Raw genomic sequence first — 25,214 nt, forward strand, 5'->3', positions numbered from 1 at the left:
AAGCCTATTTAAATATTTAGACTTATGACTAATTTCAGTGAAATCTCTGCTATATCTAACAAACTACTTGCTAGAAGTGAGATGGAATTTCAAGTTTATAGCTTCCTCACTTATCAGCTGTATGACCTTGGATTGACAAATTATTAATCTTACCTGTCTCTGACCTAGGCAAATAAGGATTATAAAAGTATGCCTCGTAATGTTGTTGTGTGGTTTTAGGCACTTAATATGTATAAAGTGCATAGAAGAGTGCCTGAGGCTTAATAAATGTTGGTTGCCGCCGCCACCACCACCACCAGTCATCATAATTAACCTAATTTGGAGATTGATTTTTCTTCCTCAGAGCTAGATTGCTTTTTTTTTTTTAGGAAGACCGTATCTCTATCAAGGATACGGTCAACCTCAGTTCTAATATAGAAGCTCACTTTCTTGCCTTGTGAAATCTATTTTCTTTTATCTACTGCTAAATATAATGTATGTTATAATATTACATATTATATTTTGCAATATTATTTAAAAAGTATATTTTTCTTTTAAAAATATGTATAGTCCATTCCAGTAAAGGATAAGGTAATCACTAAAAGGGATGAAGAAACTTTATAGTACTGCTGTGGAATGATTTATCACATGTATTGTTAAGTGAAAAGAGTAAGGGTAAATTAGTGTGTAAATTATTCTACCATTTTTATAAATGCATTTGCTAATGCATGCATAAAATGGCCACTGCACAAGAAATGGTTTATTTTCATTTGTTGCTGTTGGGGAGGGAAATCGTATAGCTAGTGACAGGGTAGGAGCCTTACTGTATTTCCTTTTATACTTTTTGATATCTTGAACCATGTGAGTGTATTCTCTAGTTAGTTTTTTTTAAAACCTCATAAAAATGAAAAAATCAAAGAGCTATTTTGAAATCTAGATATTTACTTATCCTTTATAAACATTTCTTCCTTTTTGCATGTCCTACTTAAATTCACATTTGATAGGGCTTTTAGATTATGTTTTAATTCAGTTTTTTTTTTTTCTTTAAGTCTGTTTTCCAACACTAGACTAAGAATGATCTTTTGTCCTCCACTAGGGATCTGAGTCATAATCGGTTGTCTAACTGGAACATCAGCTTGGAATCTGAAACGTTACGAGAAGTGTAAGTTATTTTTATTTGTTTAAATTTAAATTAAGCTCTTAGAGGTAGACAGCATTTCACTGTCAAAAAATTGACAGAAAATATTTAAAAGACATTGTTTAAAAGCCTAAACTGTTGTCTTTGGCTTTGCTACTATTACAGACTCTCTGGGCTTTATGCCATTAGGTTGGTGATTAGTTTGCAACTGTGTAGAAATATTCTGTCTACTTTCTTAGGACCAAAAATACGTTTTTCCCCCTCCCTTTTCAGAGTAAATATATTTTGCTTGTGTGTGGGTTTTTTTTTTTTTTTTTTTGCCAGTTTCAACCAGTGAAATTCTTTGTTGTGTTAAGCATCATGTCTAATGTAGAGTTATGTGGGGGGTGCCTAGGTGGCTCAGTTGGTTGTGTCTGACTCTTGATCTCAGGTAACTATCATTTTCTATCCCCAGTGTGGAGCTTACTTAAAAAAAAGTAAGATTTACCTGAAATATGGTATTTCTTGTATTGTCTGTGATGCAGTGATTAATATAGTTCAGTTTTCCACTTCACTGAAGTTTTTCCTTTAATACAGAGATGTATTATGTATTTTTTGGAGGAAATTTTCTAAAATACTATTAATACCAGTTATTGCATTGTGATGTTTCCAGAGGCACAACTCTCGAGGCCTGTTTGCCATTATGCTAAGATGCCAGAACCTTCAGATTTTTCTTTTTAATTTCTTACTGACAGGGGTAGCTTCATGCTCTCATTGTCCTTGAATTCCCTCTGTGTCTGCTCCAAATTGACTGGTTTTGGTCTGCTGTGCATTTAATGAACAATTGACAGGCTTATTTAGCTGAAAGAGTAGGCACTGAAGGAAGTCCTGAAAATGCTTCAGTGGGAAATGCATGAGCTCTATGACATGATCTTTGTAACTTCGGCTGGTTTCTTGGAGTCCTTTTATTTCTGGACTTCTGGACTTCTTTTCTGTAGTCTAGATTATTGAGGTTGTTCAGTGATTGAAAACCAGGTTAAAGAAAAAAAAAAAAAGAAAACCAGGTTAGTGAAATGTGATATTAATTTTGCTACTAAAACACTGGAGACAGGCAGCCTGGGTGGCTCAGTGGTTTAGCACTGCCTTTGGCCCAGGGAGTGATCCTGGAGACCCGGGATCGAGTCCCACATCAGGCTCCCTGCATGGAGCCTGCTTCTCCCTCTGCCTGTGTCTCTGTCTGTGTCTCTCATGAATAAATAAATAAAATCTTTAAAAAAATAAATAAAACACTGGAGACATGTTTAAAGAGTTGCTAGGATCAGATGGCGACATGTCATCTATAAAATTAATCATAGGCTCCATCTCTTGGGCAGATTCATCTCACTTTGAATAACTTAAAAAACTTTGGACAACTTCTTTTTTAATAAATTTATTTTTTATTGGTGTTCAATTTACCAACATACAGAGTAACACCCAGTGCTCATCCCGTCAAGTGCCCCCCTCAGTGCCCGTCACGCATTCACCCCCACCCCCTGCCCTCCTCCCCTTCCACCACCCCTAGTTCGTTTTCCAGAGTTAGGAGTCTTTATGTTCTGTCTCCCTTTCTGATATTTCCTACCCATTTCTTCTCCCTTCCCTTATATTCCCTTTCACTATTATTTATATTTCCCAAATGAATGAGAACATACACTGTTTGTCCTTCTCCGATTGACTTATTTCACTCAGCATAATACCCTCCAGTTCCATCCACGTTGAAGCAAATGGTGGGTATTTGTCGTTTCTAATGGCTGAGTAATATTCTATTGTATACATAAACCACATCTTCTTTATACTTTGGATAACTTTAAAAAATGAGTGTATTTTAAAAATTTACTCAATTTATAATTTTTATCTTATTTATTATAAGTAAATATATAAATAGATATGGATAGTTTAATTATTTCTTCTTTAAGAAGGTCTGAAATTAGCTGTCAGAAAAGTAACTTCGAGGAACCAGGAACCTTGCTGGGATTAAAAATACTTAATGTGCAAAATATTTGTATCAATCATAGATCTGCATTACAGCAAAATATTTCTTATTAAAATCTTTAATTTCGGGGATCCCTGGGTGGCTCAGTGGTTTAGCACCTGCCTTTGGCCAAGGGCGCGATCCTGGAGTCCTAGGATTGAGTCCCACGTCAGGCTCCTGGCATGGAGCCTGCTTCTCCCTCCTCCTGTGTCTCTGCCCCTCTCTCTCTCTCTCTTTCTCTTTGTCTGTAATCAATCAATCAATCTTTAAAAAAAACCTTTAATTTCTCAGCATAATCCATTTAGTCTAATTCATTCTGAGTCATATGCCTTTTTCAAATTTGGCACCTGTCCTAAATAATTATTAGCTAGAAGCCAGAACTCAAGAGACAGCATTTCCCCCTCTAAACTTTAAAATCTGTTTTTCCCCTTTGCCTAGGAAAATGAATTATAATGAGCTAACAGAAATCCCATATTTTGGAGAACCAACCTCTAATATCACTCTACTCTCATTGTAAGTAAATCAGATTTCAGATCTTTTAAATTATGAATGGTACAGCTTTAAATCTTTTGTTTTAGGTACTCTTCTTTTTTATCCTAATTATTTAACATCTTTGGGGCCTGGGATGGGTCTCTGGCAATAGCTTCATTACAATCTTTTTTTTTTTTTTTTATAGAGTCCATAATATAATCCCAGAAATAAATGCAGAAGTGTTTCAGTTTTACCCTGCTCTCGAGAATTTAGATCTCAGTTCAAATATAATATCAGAAATTAAGACGTCTTCATTTCCTCGAATGCAGCTTAAATACCTGTAAGTAGTTTAAACTAGACTTATTTTAATGTGCATATTTATTATTTATTGATACTTCCCAGAAATGTGTGTTATTTATTGTGATTTTGATATGCCTATGTGAAACAAATCTAGTGTCGGTTTTTTTGGGTGGTAGTTTTTTTGTCTCCTGTTGTCAGAAAATATTAAGCATCCATGGTAATTTTTGAGGTATAATTCTGGATGTTTTTACTAACAGTTTTATAAAGGTATTAAATAGAATTGATTTGTTACAGTGGCTTATCCTATATAATGATAATCAGCATGTGTGCTAGTGTTCTACAGTTTATAAGGCATATTCATATGAATTGTTCGAACCTAAATGAAGTAGGTATTATCCTTATTTTGTAGTTGAAGAAACAGAGTAGTTAAATGATTTGTTAAGTTGTGTATAGTTGCTAAGTGGTAGAGCTGGGGCCCACTCATAGACTTTGGGTAGCTGTCAGGTTTTAGAATGTTTTGTTTCACTAAATTTTTTTGTTATCTTTTTCATTTTAGAAATTTGAGTAATAATAGGATAACCATCTTAGAGGCTGGTTGCTTTGATAATTTATCTAGTTCCTTACTAGTGGTAAAATTAAACAGGAACAGAATCAGCATGATTCCACCCAAGATTTTCAAGCTACCTCACCTTCAGTTCTTGTGAGTAACTAAATAGATGGATTTTAAGAAGATTGGTTTTTTTTATTTTAAATTATTTTAATTATTATTAGAGCAAATTGGCAAATTTCTGACTGTAAAACTATTTTTGTTAAAGGGAACTTAAGAGAAACAGGATTAAAGTGGTGGAAGGTCTGACATTCCAAGGGCTTGACTCCTTAAGATCTTTGAAGATGCAGCGGAATGGTATTAGCAGACTTAAGGATGGAGCTTTTTTTGGCTTGGATAACATGGAAGAATTGTAAGTACTATGAACTAAAATAGAATATTATTAGGAAAGTGGTCTGAGGGGACTTGTCAGTGACATATGGCTAGGATAATTGATTTAATTTATACCCAAGTACATTAGTTCTTTCTCCCTTCTCTGATGTCAAATAAGTGTATAACAAAGCTCTTTAAGCTTTGTTATCAAACTGGTATTCTTTTCATCATTCTTACAGACATTTCATCAAGGGGCTCCAGGGTGGCTCAGTCAGTTAAGGCCGATTCTTGATCTCAGCTCAGGTCTTGATCTCAGGGTCACGAGTTCAAGCCCCATGTCTGGCTTCACACAGGGAATAGAGCCTACTTTAAAAAAAACCCAAACATTTCATCTAAAAGGTTTGTATTTTCTTAATGTTTGGAGCTGATGAAAATTATCAGGATTTACCTCGAACAGGTATATCAAACCTCTTAGTGTGTTGATTTTATAGATCTGGATTTTTTTAGACAGTCTTCCTACCTTCTAGCAGTAAATTGTAAGTAAAATATAAATATTTATTCAGTAGAATTTGTTGGTTCACTTGGATTGAGCAAAAGTATATATGCCTCTCTGAGCAAGACCTAATGGAGTTTTGGTATTTTCTCATTGCAGTGCCTTATTTTGAAACATATTTTTTCCTTTCTTTCTCTAATTCTGCAGAGAACTAGAGCATAATAACCTTACAGAAGTGAACAAGGGGTGGTTGTATGGCTTGCGAATGTTACAACAGCTCTATGTGAGCCAGAATGCTGTTGAAAGAATCAGCCCTGATGCATGGGAGTTCTGCCAAAGACTATCTGAACTGTGAGTGTTGGATGGCATTTCAGTGGAGGCTGTGAGACTAGAGTAGTTTGGAATAAATCACTCCCGTGGCCAATAATGAGATCTAACATCCCTCTTCATTAGAAGTTTGTTGAAAGCCCTAAATTAATCATGTAAATAGAACGAGAATAGGAAAGTTGAATTAAAATACAATGAATTTCTTATCCTTCATGTTTCCTGTTTTTAGTGATTTGTCCTATAACCAGTTGACACGCTTGGATAAATCTGCCTTTGTGGGTCTAAGCTTACTGGAAAGACTGAATTTAGGGGACAACAGAGTCACTCACATTGCTGATGGTGTATTTAGGTTTCTTTCCAATCTTCAGACACTGTAAGTACATCTGTCCTTTTTTTTTGCAAATTTTTTTTAAAACAGTAAAGTAAATATTTACTATTTAACAGTAAATAGTAAACTGTGCATGGCTTAGTTGGTTAAGTGTCTAACTTCAGTTCAGGTCATGATCTCAGGGTCCTGGGATCCAGCCCCACATTGGGTTCCCCGCTCAATGGGGAGTCTGCTTGTCCCTCTGCCCCTCCCCTTGCTCATGCTCTCTCTCTCTCAAATAAATAGAATCTTTAAGAATAAATTGTAAAGCAAATTAAAACAGCTAATCAAGCTACATGTTTATGGTTTTTTTTTCACGTTTATATTAATATTTTGCAGTTGTTCTTCTCTCTTATACCCTGGGGCCAGTCAATCTTATTTGTCTCTATCCGCACACATAAATCTTATTTATCTTTAGCCAGTTCACTTTGTACTTTAATTCTGACTTTAATCAACTAAACAACAAAGTATCTCTTATAGTGCTAGTTACTGTGGAATAAAACAGAACTGCTAGTCAAGTATGCATATTTTCTTGTCTTCTGACCTGGAACTACTATCAGAAAACAACTACTCCTCATTCAGCAGGATGTAGGATGTGTTGCGGGAGCAACTCTGGCAGGTGCACTGTTCATTGTTAATTTGCTGCATAACCTTGAATAGAAAAAAACTTAACGTTTATCGATGATCTGATATGTGCTAGGTGCTTTCAGAATACTAGGATGTTATTGCTCTTTTCCATATCAGGAGACTGAGGTTGAGAGAGATTAAAATGGTTGTTTAAAGTTACACAACTTGTATTCCCAGCTGGTCTTTCATCCAAGTACTAACCAGGCCTGACCTTGCTTAGTTTCAGAGATTAGACAAAATCAGGCACATTCAGAATAAAGTCACACAGCTTGTAAATGTTTGAACCAGCATTAGAACCTAGATCTGTTGACACTAAAGCTCATGTGCTTTCTACCATACTGTCAGATGAACAGAATCACTTAACCTTCCCTGGGTGTCATTTTCCATGTGTCTATCCAGTGGAGGATGGACATAGGAGTAAATGGTTGCTATAAGCAATTTCAACTCTAAAAGTCTAGGGTTCTGTAAGTTGGATGTTTTACTCTTGTCATGAAATGTAATTGAACGAAGAGGTATTTTAATGAAATACAGTGATTTCAAGCAGAGCAGAATAAGAGAAAAAGGCTAGTTAGTATAATATGTAGATTATTAATGTTCCTGAAGATGACTTTTTGGTCATCAGGCTCCGAGTTGATAAATGGTCTCAGAAAAAAGGCAAGTTCCCAACTTTGAGACCTAGCCATCAGTGAGAGAGAAAGCATGATAATTTTATGAAGGTGTGTATACCTGCACAAGTTAGTTTGATTTTTTTTTAACTTAGTGAGGTAGTCTTCCTTCAGATTTGGCCTTGAAAAATTAAGTGATTTTTGTTTTTTCTACATTGTTAGAGATGAACCTAGAACAGTTCAAATCCAAGAACTTGTATCACATGCAGCTGCAGCCTTTTGGCAGTTCAAAGAATGGCAAGCAGGTTCTTTCAGTATACTATGGATTATTACTTTTAATATTAAAGTTTAGGAAAGTAATTGCAGAAATAAATGATTGATGCCATGGAGATAGTTAAGGCAGAATTAGGATAAAATCTGAGAAATTCTGGCTTTAGGCCAATACTCCTGCCAGAGTATATACTTCCTACTCCCTTTGGTCAGTGAGTTCTTTGTATGCTGTACTCTGGAGGAGGGGGGAGGTCTTGGAATGTTGAGCCATCAATTGTTTCAATGTTTATTCCTTAGTAAAACAAAATGAACCTGTTAGCTTTCACTTCAAATAAAGATATAGCTAAATGGGAAGATGATCTCCCATCTCCTTACCATTACTCACACAACTTAAAATGTATTATAAGGAAAAGAGCTTTGTGTTGTATTATGAGATGACTTTAAGGAAGCAAAAGTGATTAAATATCTGTAATTAATACTTCTTTCAGCAGGACACTGTGTGGTGCAATTGCATTTCCTCTGAGAATGCAACAGTGGAATTTAAAAGAACCATACTTTTCCTTTTAAAAATAGCAGTGATCACTCTAGCGCATGGGTGTTCATGGGTCTTGCTTCCCAGGGGGTATGTTGAATTGCTGTCAATCTATGAAGCTCTATACTGATATTATTCTTTATTAGCCATTTTAGTTTTAAGGGCTCATGAGAAAGCTTGGGTCACCCAGAAATCCCATTAGTCTAAAATCACATTTGTGGGCCATATCCCCTGCATCTTGAAATCCTCCTGCTTTTTGCAGGACCCTGACTATAATTTTTAATATGCTAACAAAATTAGGGGCTATTAGGTAGGAAGATTAATACTCTTAGCAGGGGGATGCCTGGATGGCTCAGAGGTTAAGCTCTGCCTTCGGCTCAGGGCATGATCCTGGAGTTCATGGATTGAGTCCCACTTCCCTAAGGGTAGCCTGCTTCTCTGCCTATGTCTCTTGCCTCTCTCTTTCTGTGTCTCTCATGGATAAATCAATAAAATCTTTCTTTAAAAAAAAAACTCCTAGCAGGTTACTTAATTTATTTATCAAGGCCAGCGTTATCCTTTACTTATGAGACAGAGTTCTTACTTGCTTATTGCAGATATTCTTTAAAAAATACGAGTTGAGTCTTTATCTTAAATAACTGTTAAAATAAGGATGAGAAAATTAGCATTACTATGCCAGGATGATTCCCAGTGCTATTATGGTCATGTTAACTAAAATAACCTTTCTCTGCAATATTTTTAGAAATTTAAGAAACAATGAAATTTCATGGGCCATAGAAGATGCAAGTGAAGCTTTTTCTGGACTCACAAGTCTCACTAAATTGTATGTGTTTATAATATTTATATATGTCTATAAAGATATATTTTCAAGAACCAATTTTAAATGTGATTGGATTATATCTTATTGCTATGGCTGGAAAGCCAGCCTTTTGACTCATCCACGAGAGGAAGAAGCTTTTTGTTACGTTTTTTGTTTATTGGTGGTTTTACATTTTATTCATTCATTCATTCATTGATTCATTCAGTGGTGGGACAATTTTCTATGGAAAGCTTGCCTGTGGGCACTCAAAGAGAAATAATTCATAGTACTAGAATTTCTATTCAAGTAAAAGAAATGCACTGAGAAACCAGAGTTGAACCAGTCATCTTTTTAATCATATGAGATTTATGGGTAATTTATCTAGAAAGGAATTCTCTGAAGTAAGATTTTAAATATTCTCTCCTGAGAATTTCTCCAAGGCTTCCCACTAGTCTGAAAATCTTTGACCTGATCATTTGCTAAAAAGGGGGAGATTGGGACTATAATCCAGTTTCTCATATGAAAACTATCAGTGCATCATGGTCCAGATGGCTGCTCACAGGCACCTCGTTGAGTTCCAACCTCTTAATAGAGGCCTTCATTCTGTGCTTTGCATTGGTGGTTATAAAGGTTCACAACTTTCTAAAAAATGCATGTTAAACTTATTTTCACTTTTTATAGGTAAATGTTTGATTTAATGAATTAAGTTTTCTTAGTGGAAAGCTTTATTAGGAGATCTGTTTGTATTTCAGAATCTTACAAGGAAATCAAATTAAGTCAATTACAAAGAAAGCATTCATTGGTCTTGAATCCCTTGAGCATCTGTAAGTATTTTGCATCCATTTTGCTCAGTGTATAAATAATCTTTGCTATTAGCAGAAGTTCTCATGACCATTTCAAGTGTTTATATAATTTAATTGTAGAAATGGTGACTGGTAATGTTTAATTTCTCTTCATTTCAGAGATTTGAACAACAATGCTATAATGTCTATCCAAGAAAATGCTTTTTCTCAGACTCGCTTGAAAGAACTGTACGTAACTTAAATCTTTTTGTCACCAATCATTAGATCATTATCCATGCTTGTGCTTAAGTGTGATGAATGTGACCCATATGATTCCCAAAACATGCAGTTTAGGCAGGGGGGAAAAAAGAGTTTTAATATTCAGTTATTTTAGTGGCTGGATATAATTTTAAAATAACCCAGAATCAAAAAGCCTGGAGTTTGTGGCACCAAGACCTTATGTTTTACTTATGCTTATAGTTAAAGAGACCTTAGCATGTTCCTTGTGCTTTCCCTATATCCTCCTGTTCCTCCCCCACCCCATTTACTTTTGGATTATTGGAAAAATGTGTTCCCAACCCTCTGAAGCTGGAAACCTGAGGGTGGATTACAGTTAATCCTAATATACGTAAGGTATTAGGTAACTTGTTGGAGGTAATCCAGCACTTTCAGTATAATGGTCAGAGAGGATGTCTCTAATCTTTTTTTTCAAGTTAATAAAATGGTCAAACACTGTTAAATAGTTGCAGCTGAAAAACACATATTATTTTATGTCCTTTTTCATTCATGCTTTTTAAAAAATTGCTGTTATTGGTTTAGATATTTCCCAGGAGGAGGGGTGGTTAGTTGAACATTGGTACTAATTTTAAACTCTGGTGATTTGAATATTCAGCCAATGTTAAGCATCAGTGGACTAAAACAAAGGAAGGATTGTGGACCAGAACTGGTTTGTGATAAGATAAGGATAGAAATTCATAGTAAGCATTTAGAAACTTTTAGAACAACTTGACATTGCTGTGACAAATTAGGATAAAATTAGATAATCTGTTTATTCGGGAAATATTTATTCTCATCTGCTACGTAAGGTACTGTTCTAGATGCTAAAAACACGGTAGTGAACAAGACCAAGTCTCTATCCTTACCGTATATTAAAATAATTTCTAGTAAGGAAGTCAAAGAATCAGTAGATCGATAATATCTTATCAGGTAATAAGAGTTCTAAAGGAAAATAAAGGTGGGCCACACATATGGGGAGTGAGCAGGATTATCATTTTATTTTATTTTATTTTATTTTTTATTTTTTTGGATTATCATTTTAGATAAAATAGTGAGGGAAGGCTTTTTGGAGATAACAGCATCTAAGTCAGGACCTTTAGTGAGTGACAAAGTGTTGAATACTGGGTGAAGGTCATTCTAGGCACAGAGAACAGCAAGTGAAAAGGCCCTGAGGTAGGAGCTTGCTTCTTATGCTTGATGAACAGCAAAGACACTAGTGTGGCTGGAAAAGAGCAAGAGGAAGAATGGTAGGAGATGAGGTCAGAGGGTTAAGCAGGAAGCAGACCACCTAGGCCTATTGAGTCAGAAGGAGTTTGAATTTTTTTTCCTCTAAATATATTAGGAAACTAATATGCTCAATACAGAGCCTGGCACATAGTGAAAATTGAATAGCTAATATTAATAAAATAAAAATGTTATGGAAATCATCATTAATTATTTTCTGCCAGACTTTTTAAGTGGCTCTTTATTTGGGGGGTACTTTGCAGAGGCAGGGGGAGAAGTCTGTTGAAATATTTCGAGTTATTTCTCCTAGGCTTAACTGTTAAGGGCACAACTTAGTATTAACTATTTTTTCCTCATGATAGTCCAAGGGCCAACAATAAAATTATTACTTCTGTTATGAGAGCTCAGTATAAAATGTAATTTAGGTAGTAGGTGAAAGCGGAGAGTGTAGTTTCAGTCTTCAGTCATTTGATAATTTGAGAATTGGTTTAAACAAACTGCTGATGGAGGAAACTCTTAACGTACCTTTTTTGCTGAGAAATTTTGGTTGCTTTTGATTCACTCTAAATCGAAGTCATAGTTACAATACTGTTACATCGTATATTTATTAAAATATATTTTTATGCTTTCTAGTATCCTTCACAGTGCTATGCATAAATACTGGGGGGAGATGGGAGAGTCTTATGTAAATTAAAAAATATTTTGCACTAAACTCATATAATCATGGTAGAAATATTAGAAAACATAGCTAAACCTAGAGGGAGTGCAAGTCTCCGGATCCCCACTACTCAAAGACAACCACTTGTGAGTGTGGAAAGATGAAAAAGGAACAGAAATAAAGGAAGGTAATGTGAATTCAGCGGTATCTGTGTCCAGGCGCTGTGCTAAATGCTTTATTCAAATTTTTTTTTGAGATAGGCATTCAAACTCATTTTCCAGAACTAGAAACTGAGATTTTGGAGACATTTAAGTATGTTGCTTGAGGTAAGTTGCCGAATTAGGATTGAGTCCAGGTCTCATGAGCCTAGCTTATGCTTAGAAATCATAAATCAGACCACATCACTCTTCTATTTTTAACCTTCCAGTGGCTTCCTTCACACAAAGGGAGAAAATACTTCAGGTTCTTTTCTTAGTGTATAAATACAGCACATGCATGGTCTGCTCTTCCTGCCCAGCTCTCTCACCTCGTTCCTGTCACTATCCCTTTCCTCACTGTGCTCTGGCCTCAGTGGCCTCCTTGCTATTCCTCAAGCACATTGGGGACGTCTGCTTAAAGGCCTTTGCACATAGTTTCCTATGTATGCAACACTCTCCCCTCAGTTCTTTGTGGGATTTGCTCTCACTTCTTTCAGGTCTTTGCCCAAACGCCATCTCTTCAAAGAATTTTTCCCTGTTTTTATCTGAACTGGTAGCTGCCTCTCTGTATCTTTGCTTAACTTTGTTTTTCTTGATAGCACTTGCTTTCTGACTTTGTACTTTGCCATTTTTTATTGCCTGGCTCTAATGAATACATAAATTTTATGAGGCCTGTATCGCCACAGCCTAGAACAGTGCCTTGCATAGAGTAGACTCAAATATTTCTCTATCAATGAATGAATATAATCTAAGAATTCTTAAATGCAAAAGGTAACTTTTGGCCTGATGAATTAAAATAATCCTTAGTCAAATAAGGGTTTTGAGATACCATTGAAGACTGAAACTTTTTTGGAATCAGAGCTTAGATACTTTACAACTTGATGGGAATTTTTTTGTCACACACAAAGCAAGTTACAGTGTCTCAATATCATTTGCTTTCACTAACTCCAGGTGGATGGGAGAGTCACAGGTCATTAAGAGAAAACCTATCTGATTTTTTAGATATGTTTTATAGGCCTATTATAGACAACAAATAAAATCTCGCTGGTTTTTAGTTTAAGTTGCAGTACACATTGCCCCAGGGCTGAAGTGTTTTCATTCTTGATGAAATAATTTGAAAGTAATTTTGTCTTCTCCACAACAAACATCTCTATGCTGCAGTGTATATGGTAAGCTTTTCCCCAAATTTTTCTAGGGAAAATTTTAAATCTCAAAAATTGAAAGGAAGGTACAGTTAACATCCATATACCCTTTACCTAGATTTACTGCTTGTTAACTTTTTGCTAAATTTGTGATATGTTTTTCTGCTCCCTCCCATCTGTTTCTATCTCTATCTCTCTCTTTTCTCTATACACTCTATTATTTTGCTTAGCCATTTGATAGGAAGTTGCAGACATCATAACACTTTACTCCTAAATATCTTAGCATGTATTTCCCAAGAATGAGGGTGTTTTCCTGCATATAGCCACAATACTATTCTCAGTCAATGAAATTACAGTTGTTAAAATAATATTAATTGACATGCAGTTTATACTCAGCTTTCCCCAATCTCAAAGAAAAGTTCCTTGTAGATATTTTTTCCAATCAAGAATCATGCACTGCATTTTGTTGTAATGACTTTTTAGTCTCCTTTAATCTAAAATGGGTCTCTTACCCTTGTTTCACCCCTTTTCTTGATGTCTTGCATGACAGTGACATATTTGAGGAATCGAGGCTGACGATCTGAATTTGTTTCCTTCTGGTTTGATTTAGGTTGAACATGTTTTAGCAAGAAAAATGCATGGGTACAGTGTGCAGTAAACTTTTAATGGTGAAGAAACAGAATAAAACATAAAGGGTACTTCTTTTCTTCTTTATTTTTGCAGGATTCTGAACACAAGCAGTTTACTCTGTGACTGCCATTTGAAGTGGTTGCTTCAGTGGCTGGTTGATAATAACTTCCAGCATTCTGTGAATGTAAGCTGTGCACACCCTGAATGGCTGGCAGGGCAAAGCATCCTGAATGTGGATCTGAAAGATTTTGTTTGTGGTTTGTATTTTTGTTTTAAAATTTTGTATACTACACACTTACTATCTTTAAAAAATTATTTTCTTTTATTATTATTTTTTCATCATAAGTTTATTATTTAATCTCCATCTCCTCTTTACCTCCTCCTCCCACCCACCTCCCACCTAGTAACCATTAGTTTGTTCTATATAGTTAAGTCATTTCTTGCTTTTTCCCGCTTTCTTTTTCTTTGCTTGTTTGTTTAGTTTCTTAAATTACACATATCAGTGAAATTTTGTGGTATTTGTCTTTCTCTGACTTATTTCACTTACATTATACTCTTTAGCTACATCCATGTCATTGCAGATGGTAACATTTCATTCTTTATTATGGCTGAATAATATTTCATAGTCTGTATATATTGTATACATAGTATGTATATATGTATACATTTTCTTTATCCATTCATTTATAAATGGACACTTGAGCTACTTCTATAATTTGGCTGTTGTAAATAATGCTGCAATAAACCTAGGGGTGCCATGTATCCCTTTCAGTTCATGTTTTTGTAGTTTTTGGGTAAATACTTAGTGTGGCTCCTGGATTGTAGGGTAGTTCTATTTTTAATTTTTTGAGGAACCTTCATACTATTTTCCTTATTGGCTGCATCAGTTTGCATTCCCATCAACAGTGTAGGAGGGTTCCGTTTCTCCACATCCTTGCCAAAACTTGTTGTTTCTTGTATTTTGATTTTAGCCATTCTGATACACATAGGGGTGCTATCTCAGTGTGGTTATGGTTTACATTTCCCTGATGATGAGTGCTGTTTAGCATCTTTTCATGTATCTGTTGATCACCAGTCCTTTTTTGGAAATGTCTATTCATGTCTTCTGCCTGTCTTTTGTTTTTATTTTTTTTTTTAATTTTTTTAAAAGACTTTATTTATTTATTCATGAGAGACACAGAGGGAGAGAGAGAGAGGCAGAGACACAGGCAGAGGGAGAAACAGGCTCCACTCAGGGAGCCTGACGTGGGACTCGATCCCGGGTCCCCAGGATCACACCCCGCCCGGGCCGTAGGCAGCACTAAACCGCTGTGCCACCAGGGCTGCCCATTCTGCCTGTCTTTTTAAAAAGATTTATTTATTTATTTAAAGAGAACATGGGTGGGAGGAGCAGAGGAGGGGAGAGAGAATCTCAAGCAGATTCTGCACTGAGTATGGAGCCTGATGCAGGACAAGATCTCATGATCCTGAAATCACTATATGAGCTGAAACCAAGAGTCAATCGCTGAACTGACTGTGCCACTGAGGCACCCTTGCTCATTTTTTATTGGGCTATTTGTTTTGGGGTATTGTGTTGTATCCGTTCTTTTTATATTTTGGTTATTAATCCTTTATCGGATATGTCATTTGCAGAGATCTTCTATTCAGTAGGTTGCCTTTTAGTTCTGTTGATTGTTTCCTTTGCTCTGTGGAAATTTTTTACATTGATGTAGCCCCAGTAGTTTATTTTTGCCTTTGTTTCTATTGCCTCAAGAGACATGTCTAGAAAAATATTGCTATGGGCATTGTCAGAGAGATTATTACTGCCTGTGCTCTCTTCAAGGATTTTTATGGTTTTAGGTCTCACATTTAGGTCTTTATTCCATTTTGAGTTTATGTTTGTGTATGGTGAAAGAAAGTGGTCCAGTATCATTCTTCCACATGTAGCTGACCAGTATTCCCAACACTATTGAAGAGACTTTTTCCCAATGTATATTCCTTTGTTGAAGATTAATTGACCATATAGTTCTAGGTTTATTTCTGGGTTTTCTATTCTAGTCCGTGATCTCTGTATCTGTTGTTATACCATATTAATTACTACCACGTTGCAGTATAACTTGCACTCTGGAATTGTGATATCTCGTTTTGTTTTTCTTTGTAGATTCCTTTGGCTACACGAGGTCTTTTTTGGTTCCATACAAATTTTCAGATTGTTTGGTCTACTTCTATTAAAAAATGCTCTTGGTGTTTTGATAGGGATTGCATTAAATGTGTAGATTTCTTTGGGTAGTATAGACATCTTAAAAAACAAACAAACAAACAAACAAAAGACATCTTAACAATATTTGTTCTTCCAGTCCATGAACATGGAATGTCATTCTATTTCTTTGCATCATCTTTAATTTCTTTCATCAATGTTTTATAGTTTTAGAGTACAGATTTTTCACCTCTTTGGTTAAGTTTATTCCTAGATATTTTGTTGTTTTTGGTGCAGTTGTAAGTGGGATTGTTTTCTTAATTTCACTTTCTGCTGCTTCATTTTTCACATATAGGAATGCAACAGATATCTGTACATTGATTTTGTGTCTTGCAGTCTTACTGAATTTATCAGTGGTAGTGTTTATTTAGGTGGAGGCTTTAGAGTTTTCCAAATACAGTATCATGTCATCTGTTAATAGTGAAAGTTTTACTTCTTTCTTACCTATTGTGCCTTTTATTTCTTTATGTAATCAGATTGCTGGGCTAGGACTTCCAGTACTATGTTGAATAAAAGTAGTGAGAGTGAGCATCCTTGTCTGATTCCTAACCTTAGGGGAAAAGCTCTCAGTTTTTCACCATTGAGTAGGATGTTAGCTGTGGGTTTTTCATATAAGGACTTTAGTATGTTGAGATATATTCCCTCTAGACCTACTTTTTGAGGATTTTTATCATACATGGATGTTGTACTTTGTCAAATGCTTTTTCTGCATCTGTTGAAATGATTATATGATTGTTATCCTTTCTGTTATTGATATGGCGCGTCACATTGTTTTGTGCATATTAAACAACTCTTGCATCTAGGAAATAAATCCCACTTGATAGGGGTAACTTGATAGGGGTAATAAAATCCCACTTGATAGGGGTGTATATATTTTTTTGACATATTGTTGGATTCAGTTTGCTGATATTTTGTTGAGGATTTTTGCATCTATATTCATAAGAGATACTGGCCTGTAGTTCTCTTTTTTTTCTGCCATGTCTTTATCTGGTTTTGGTATTAGGGTGATATTGACTTCATAGAATGAATTTGGAAGTTTTCCTTCCTCTTGTATTTTTTAGAATAGTTTGAGAAGAATGAGTATCAATTTTTCTTTAAATGTTTGGTAGAATTCACCTGTGAAGCAGTCTGGTCCTAGACTTGGTTTTTTGAGAGTTTTTTGGTTATTGATCAATTCCATTGCTATTAATTGGTCTGTTAGAATTTTCTGTTTATTCCTATTTTAGTTTTAGTAGGTTATGTTTCTAGAAATTTATCTATTTCTTCTAAGTTGTCCAATTTGATGATACATAGGTTTTCATAACATTCTGTTACAATTATTTATTTTTTTGGTGTTGGTTGTCATTTCTCTTCTTTTCATTAGTAATCTTGTTTATTTGAGTCCTCTTTTTTTAATGAATCTTGCTTAGAGGTTTATCAATTTTATTGATCTTTTCAAAGAACAAGCTCCTGGTTTCATTGATCTGTTCTATTTTATTTTAGTTTCTGTGTCATTTATTTCTGCTCTTGTTTTTATTATTTCCTTACTTTTGCTAGGTTTAGATTTTCTTCTTTTTCTAGCTCCATTAGGTATAAGGTGAGTTGTTTATTTGAGATTTTTTTTTTTTGCTTCCTGAGGTAAGTCTATATTGCTGTAAACTTTCCTCTTCGAACCACTTTTGGCTGCATCCCAGAGATTATGGACTGTCTTCATTTTCATTTGTTTTCATGTAATTTTTTATTTCTTCTTTGATTTCTTGGTTGACCCATTCATTGTTTTATTTATTTTTAAAGGTTTTATTTTGGGGGGTACCTGGGAGTCGTAGTTGATTAGGGGTCTGACTCTTGGTTTCAGCTCAGGATCTCGAAGTCGTGGGATTGAACCCCACTCAGGCTCTGTGCTCTGTGCAGTCTCTGCTTAAAGATTCTCTTTTTCTCCCTCTGCCCCTACCCCACGTGTACTCTTTCTCTCTCTAAAATAGATAAACCTTGGGATCCCTGGGCGGCGCAGCGGTTTGGCACCTGCCTTTGGCCCAGGGCGTGATCCTGGAGACCCGGGATCGAATCCCACATCGGGCTCCCGGTGCATGGAGCCTGCTTCTCCCTCTGCCTGTGTCTCTGCCTCTTTCTCTGTGACTATCATAAATAAATAAAAATTTTTAAAAAATTAAAAAATAAATAAATAAATAAATAAATAAAATAGATAAACCTTAAAAAATAATTTATTTTTAAGTAATCCCTATACCTAACATGGGGCTCAAACTCAGAACCCTGAGATCAGTAGTCAAATACTCTACTGACTGAGCCAGTCAGGTAGCCCGACCCATTCCATGGCTTAATAGCATGTTAACCTCCATAGGTTAACCTCCATAGGTTGTGCTTTTTAAAGATTTTTTTCTTATGGTTGATTTCTAGTTTCATAGTGGTGTGATCATAAAAGATGCGTGTTGCACACTTACCGTCTTAACAACAGAATTTTTAAAAATTAAACCAGAGTGCTTTCAAACTAGCATATCTATTTCCATTTTTCTGTTTTTCTCTTCTCATATTATGTAGATTAAATTTTGTATTCTTTGGCCTAATACATCATAAACAGTTTTTTCCTTTGCGTGATCATCAGTGATCATTTTTAATATCAGTATAATGGCATCTTTATGAATGAAGCCTTTCCCTTTTAGGGGGTTGTTAACCATAGAATACATACCCAGCAGTAAGATAACTGAGTCAAAAATACATATATTTTTTAAGTTGATCTTAAAAAGTACTACCAGGTATTATCCATAAAGATAGCCCTTGTTTATGTTGTCACCAGCAAGGTATGAATGCATCGGTCATGTTGTTTCTATTTTTGATGTAGTTTCTTAAGACTAAAGTGATGGCAAAATTTTGGAGTTTTTTGGGGGGATGTAGGGGGAGAGTCATGAAAAGTTGTCATGATTCCACTACTCATAATTTCAAGTATATATCTATATTGTTCTTTCTCAGCCTAGACATTTTTTCTTTATACTTAAATTTCCTTTGAAGTAGAATAACTGATTCCTAGCTTTAGGCAGTAGAACTTTTACATCAGTGTAACTGTCTTGCAGATCACTAGTGTCTGATTGTTTAGACATGCATATATTGCCAGATCTGTTTTTATAATCACTTAAAGATACTTAGAACACTTGGAAGTTCAAGCCCACAAAATACTTACATTGTTTTTACATATAATTACATAGTATTATTTATGAATCTGTACTTTATTAGCCAGGCCTAAGCCTATCTTCAGTTGGACATTTAAGATATTTGTAATTTCTATTTTAGGTGGGAGTTATACACATACAAAGTATGTTCAAATGATATTTTATTTTTTTTTAAAGATTTTATTTATTTATTCCAGAGAGAGAGAGTAGAGAGAGAAGCAGAGGGAGAGAGACAAGCAGATTTTGCTTGAGCATGGAGCCTGATGTGGGGCCTGATCAAGATCATGGCCTGAGCTGAAACCAAGAGTCAGACACTTAACCTACTGAGCCACCCAGGCACCCCCAAGTTAATGTTTTATTAATAAGTATACCCTGTAAAATATAAATTTATAATTGCCCTTTTCTATATTGACACAAAAAAGATAATAGGTATTATTATATATATGTTTATATATATAATCTCTACATATAAACAAGAGCTAATACAATTAGAACTTGTTTTGAAATTTGAATATAGATTTTTCTTTTTTCCCAGTAACTGGTAATACTTAAGTACATTCTAAGAATAAGTAACCATAAGTGATAGTAGAGAGCATGCTTAAACCTTGAAGTCTGAAAACCTGGGTTCTCATCCAAGCTTTGCTGGGAGCTCACATTGACTCTGAATAAGTCATTTCACCCTTCTGGGCCTCATTTTCCTTATCTTTCAACAAAAAGGAATTGGATTCTAGCCCTGTAGTCTGTCAATCTTAATATGCCATTTTGTAAACCATACAAAACAATTTTACGTTGTTTCAAAATCTGTAGAATCAAAAATAAATAAATGACTTGGCTTCTGCCCCATTTTTTTCTCTTAGATGATTTTCTCAAGCCACAGATAAAAATGCATCCTGAAACTACAATTGCTCTAAGAGGCACGAATGTGACTCTGACGTGCAGTGCAGTGAGCAGCAGTGATTCACCCATGTCTACTGTGTGGCGCAAAGATGGTGAAATCCTGTATGACATCGATATTGAGAATTTTGTTCGTTATCAGCAGCAAGCTGGAGAAGCTGTAGAATATACAAGTGTCTTACATCTTTTCAATGTGAATTTCACAGATGAAGGAGAATATCAGTGCATCGTTACTAATCACTTTGGTTCTAATTATTCTAATAAAGCCAAACTGACTGTGAATGGTAAGGAATTCTCCCTGATAGTTTTATAGTTAGAAGGATTTTTCATGTTCAGTTTTTGAACCACTTAGCCAAGAAAATGAGGCTAAGCCTGACATTTGAGGAGGGAGTTTTACTATTTTGTCTTTAGGGCTATAATAATGTATAGACTGGATTACCGTTTTCCCCAGCTATGAATTGGTTGTAGGTAAAGGGGATTTCCATGGCCTTAGAAGATAGGCTGCTTTCCTTGTTATTTATGCTTTTGGAAAAATTCTTCTGAAATTCTCTGTTCTTTCTAAAATCATAATTCTGTTCTGAAAACTATGAAATTTATTCCTGACACTGTTCACAGGGCTTTGTAATAGAGTATGTAGGACATTTCTGGGTACAGTGATCATTATCATTGTCTAAATGTAGTCACACAGAATCATTTTTGCAATTAATGCTCTTCTTCACTGTGATTGTAAAAAAGAACTTCTCCAAAACAGTTTAATTAATCAATCACCTATCGAATTGAATCACTAAAACATTTTAGGTTTTGTACACCCAAAAGACTTAACTTATGTCTTACTCTGTTGTTTTATGAGATTTTTTGAAGGTATAAATGTTTTGTATTTTATTTATATATTTTTTGGTATAAATTTCTTTAGCATTCATTTGTCATGACAGCTTTGTAGATGTTAGTTTGGAAAGCACTGTTTAGTCTCTTAAATAAGAGAGTTGTAATAAATAGTGGGTTCTAAAATAACAGAGTTCAGAAAGGTTTGTGGCCTCCTGCCTTTCCTCTCCCCATCAGAGAGATCAGATCATGTCATGTGTTCTAAGATAGTTTGTCATCACCGTACTCCATGTACTCTGAGGTTCAGAAAGAAAAGATGGCCTCTGAAGTTGGATTTACTGTCAATCCAGAAAGCATGCCTGAAAGAAATGGAGTATTGTAACAGTTGGTATTTTGCCTAATAGATTCTCTCATTTGTGTATGTATGTAAACGCGTGTGTGCGCGCGCGCATGTGTGCGTGTGTGTGTGTGTGTGTGTGTGTGTGTATTCCCCTCTCACCCCACCCACTTTGTTTCATAATCTTTCTTGGAACAGAGATGCCATCTTTCCTGAAAACGCCAATGGATCTTACTATTCGCACTGGTGCCATGGCCAGATTAGAGTGTGCTGCAGAGGGGCACCCTGCACCTCAGATTTCCTGGCAGAAAGATGGTGGCACTGACTTCCCTGCGGCTCGAGAGAGACGCATGCACGTCATGCCTGAGGATGATGTCTTCTTCATTGCCAACGTGAAAATAGAAGACATGGGAATCTATAGCTGCATGGCACAGAACATAGCTGGGGGTCTCTCTGCAAATGCCTCACTCACAGTATTAGGTATGTGTACTACCCCGTGGGTCCCTGATTTCATTGGAGCCTTTTTATTAAGGGGCTTCTCTGGTCTTAATGGCAAAAAGTCTAAGTTTGAGACTTTAGTTGTCATCCTTATATCTTTGTCACTATATTTTGCCAATACATGCAAGGGTTATGTCAGCCTGGGATATATTAGTGGTCAGATAACTGAAGTCTGGGGAAGTAGTGATGGCAGAATTAGAGATCTTTATCACATGAATTGGACACTGAAATCCATTTATCCTGCTATATCTCCTGGAAGGTTTCTAGTCTGTATATGTTTTTTCTGCTTTTCAGCAGTGAGTTTGCCGTTGTTTTATACTGCTTCACACACAATTTAATTGTTTATTGTTTTTCCCTTAGTTCATTTTTTTTTAAATTTGACGTACAAAAAAATGACCATCTTCTGGTTAGATTTCCTGTTCTCCTTCCAATGTGCTCCTTTTTTTTGATCCTGTGTTCTAGCAAAATAAAATGTCTTTTCCCTAAAGAGTTCCTCTGACAAGCCAATTTTTTTCTTATGAGAATGCTTTTCATGGGACTCAAATGGCAGATTCTGCTTTCTAGTTCTCCATTCCCCTGAATGTTAGGTTTTTTAAGTTTTTGGTTTGTGTTATTTACTTGTGTAATCAGAAGAATAAGTGTTTTAAAAACTTAGAATGTATAGAAAATTAGAAAAAGGGAAAGTCACTGAAACACTGTTAAAGATTTTGGCATATTCTGGACTTTTTTTAAAACACATTTTTATGTAATTTTGTATAACTATTTTTTTCCTCTGAAATATTATTACTTTACAATGGTTACTCTGTCATTAAGTCTTCAAAAACTGTCATGTGCCTGTACCATGGTTTACTTACTCCTTCTCCTGCTAGATTTAAAGATCTTTTTCCTATATTTTTAAAAATTACAACTAATTTCAGAATAAACATCTTCGTGTATAAATCTTTGACTTCCTTGTTTAGGATAGCTTGCCCAAGGTGGAATTAGTGAGATAAGATTTTTTAGGCTTTTGCGTTTCTAAAACACTGACTTTTAATCTTCCCACAAGTATATGAAAGTGCTTACTTATTTTTTCTAAAGATTTATTTATTTTAAAGATGTGAGAGGGGGAAAGGGAGAGAGAGAGAATCTCATGCAGACTCCTTGCATCATGTGGAGTCCAATGCAGTGCTTGATCCCAGGACCATAAGATTATGACCAGAGCTGAAATCCAGAGTTGGCCACTTAACCCACTGAGCCAGCCAGGCACTCCTGAAAGTGCTTATTTATTGCATGGTCACCTCATTTATCTAATTCAGTAGGATTTAAGAAATAAAACTGTTTAACATGGTTTTTTTATGCATCTTTCTATTAGAGACACCCTCATTTATCAGACCCCTGGAGGACAAGACAGTAACCCGAGGTGAAACTGCAGTATTACAGTGCATAGCTGGAGGGAGTCCTTCCCCTCGCCTCAACTGGACCAAAGATGACGGGCCACTGCTGGTGACAGAACGGCACTTCTTTGCTGCAGCAAATCAGCTTCTCATCATTGTTGATGCTGGCCTGGAAGATGCAGGGAAATATACCTGCATTATGTCTAATACCCTTGGGACAGAACGTGGTCACATTTACCTAAATGTCATTTCATCTCCCAATTGTGACTCTTCCCAGAGTAGCATTGGGCATGAAGATGATGGCTGGACCACAGTTGGCATTGTCATCATTGTTGTGGTTTGCTGTGTTGTGGGCACCTCTTTGATCTGGGTCATTGTTATTTACCACATGAGAAGGAAGAATGAAGACTATAGTATCACAAACACAGGTGAGTGGTACCCAATTGACACCTATGGCTTGTACTTGAGTCAGGAACGTAGTATAGGATTTATTGTAAAATATAAAAAGCTATGAACTTTGACACTTTATGTGTGGTAGGAGGAGTTTTCTGTTAAAATGTCCTACTTCCTTGGTATAATGGAACCTCTCTGATGAATAATTTGAAGAATTTATAGACAGTGCCCCAAAACTTTGCTCTTATAAACACATTACATGTGCACCTTTTTTCTTTAATGCCTAAAGCTCATTTCCATCCTAGCTTCTCTGTGGGGGAAGAATGGAGCCCTTCTGACTGGGATCAATCTTTCATACCCCTCCCCTGAAATCCTGAAAGAGAAGAGGCTCTGTCGATAGATTGTGAAAGTATGTGTATGGATAAGATTTCAGACATTAGGTTTTGCCTCTTTTAGTAGTACTTTTAAAATGAAACTTTGAAAAGAATTTCAGCGAGAAATAGTTTTTTGGGGAAATTCTAAGACCTGTTGAGTTCCTAGGTGCTTAACATTTCCTGGCCAGTAGATGTATCAGAGTGAAGCACATTTGCACAATAGTCTTCTGAGTGTTGCCTGACTTTATTTGAAAGTTACAGATCTCTCTTTTACAGAGGAGCTTAATCTGCCTGCAGACATTCCCAGCTACTTGTCTTCCCAAGGAACACTGTCGGAGCCACAGGAAGGCTACAGCCACTCTGAGGCAGGCAGTCATCAGCAACTTATGCCTCCTGCTAATGGATATTTACACAAGGGCACTGATGGTAAGGACTCTTGGTTGTATATGCTTACGGTTACCACCTATTCTGTTGAGTTTATTTTTCAGTGTATGGTTTTCCCCACTAACCTGAGGCAACATTTTTTTTTTTTAAGATTTTATTTATTCATGAGAGAGACACACAGAGAGAGGCAGAGACACAGGCCCCATGCAGGGGAAGCCTGATGTGGGACTCGATCCCAGGACCCCAGGATCATGACCTGAGCCAAAGGCAGATGCTCAACTACTGAGTCACTCCAGTGCCCCGGCAAAGTTTTTTAAAAAATATATTTTACTTATTTATTTGAGAGAGAGGGAGAGAGTGAGAACAAGCAGGGGGAGCAACAGAGGGAGAGGGAGAAGCAGGCAGCCTGCTGAACAGGGAGCCTGATGAGGGGCTTGATCCGACCTGAGCCGAAGGCAAATGCTCACCTGACTGAGCCACTCAGCCAGCAACCCCCTGAGGCAACATTCCAAAGTAAGATACTCAGTGAAAACATTTGGCTCCATGCAAAATCAGATGGAAGTTGACTGAAGTCTTAACAGAGAAGATCATCTGACAGAAAGGAGAAACACATCCCAAAACAAAGGAGTGGTATACCCAGCAACACTCCCAAACCGAAGTATTCTTGTGAGAAGGAGATGCTCTAGAAACTCTTTTGAGGTGTCTTATTTTTTTAAGGCATGAGTATTCTTCAGACCATATCCAGGAGAGGTTTGTGTCTCCTGACAGGGGCTACTCACTGAAGTTTAAAAGGCAATGATGATTCTCAGTATATGTTGGAGAACTTCAAGGAGATACAAAATTTCCTAATTAAATGAACCCAACTTCTCAGTACTATTTCTCTCCCCCATTCCTCCCTTCCCACAGGGAGTGACAGAACTCAGGGAGGTGAACTAGGGATAGAAGAATTGGGTTTGATTCCTAGTTCCTGCTTCCAGCTCTGGGACCATGAACAAGTTACTCAAATCTGAGCTTTAACT

General features: G+C 36.1%; 1 protein-coding gene across 37 annotated transcripts in view; it reads left to right on the forward strand.

Moving 5' to 3' along the window:
• Positions 1–25,214, forward strand: part of LRIG2 (leucine rich repeats and immunoglobulin like domains 2) — a 154,507-nt gene that overhangs the window by 120,576 nt on the left and 8,717 nt on the right. For 35 of the 37 annotated variants that reach the window (XM_072769053.1, XM_072769055.1, XM_072769054.1 and 32 more), the window contains 15 exons: positions 1,076–1,141; positions 3,543–3,617; positions 3,781–3,915; positions 4,432–4,575; positions 4,691–4,834; positions 5,495–5,638; positions 5,844–5,987; positions 8,758–8,838; positions 9,567–9,638; positions 9,777–9,845; positions 13,817–13,980; positions 19,978–20,298; positions 21,372–21,653; positions 23,023–23,472; positions 24,073–24,237. In XM_072769053.1, coding sequence (XP_072625154.1) covers positions 1,076–1,141; positions 3,543–3,617; positions 3,781–3,915; positions 4,432–4,575; positions 4,691–4,834; positions 5,495–5,638; positions 5,844–5,987; positions 8,758–8,838; positions 9,567–9,638; positions 9,777–9,845; positions 13,817–13,980; positions 19,978–20,298; positions 21,372–21,653; positions 23,023–23,472; positions 24,073–24,237 — 2,456 coding nt within the window. The remainder of the gene's footprint in view (positions 1–1,075; positions 1,142–3,542; positions 3,618–3,780; positions 3,916–4,431; positions 4,576–4,690; positions 4,835–5,494; positions 5,639–5,843; positions 5,988–8,757; positions 8,839–9,566; positions 9,639–9,776; positions 9,846–13,816; positions 13,981–19,977; positions 20,299–21,371; positions 21,654–23,022; positions 23,473–24,072; positions 24,238–25,214) is intronic. The other 2 variants (XM_072769047.1, XM_072769058.1) reach the window with 1 other exon arrangement.

This window comes from Canis lupus, chromosome 12, assembly GCF_048164855.1.
Source record: "Canis lupus baileyi chromosome 12, mCanLup2.hap1, whole genome shotgun sequence".
NCBI lineage: Eukaryota > Metazoa > Chordata > Mammalia > Carnivora > Canidae > Canis > Canis lupus.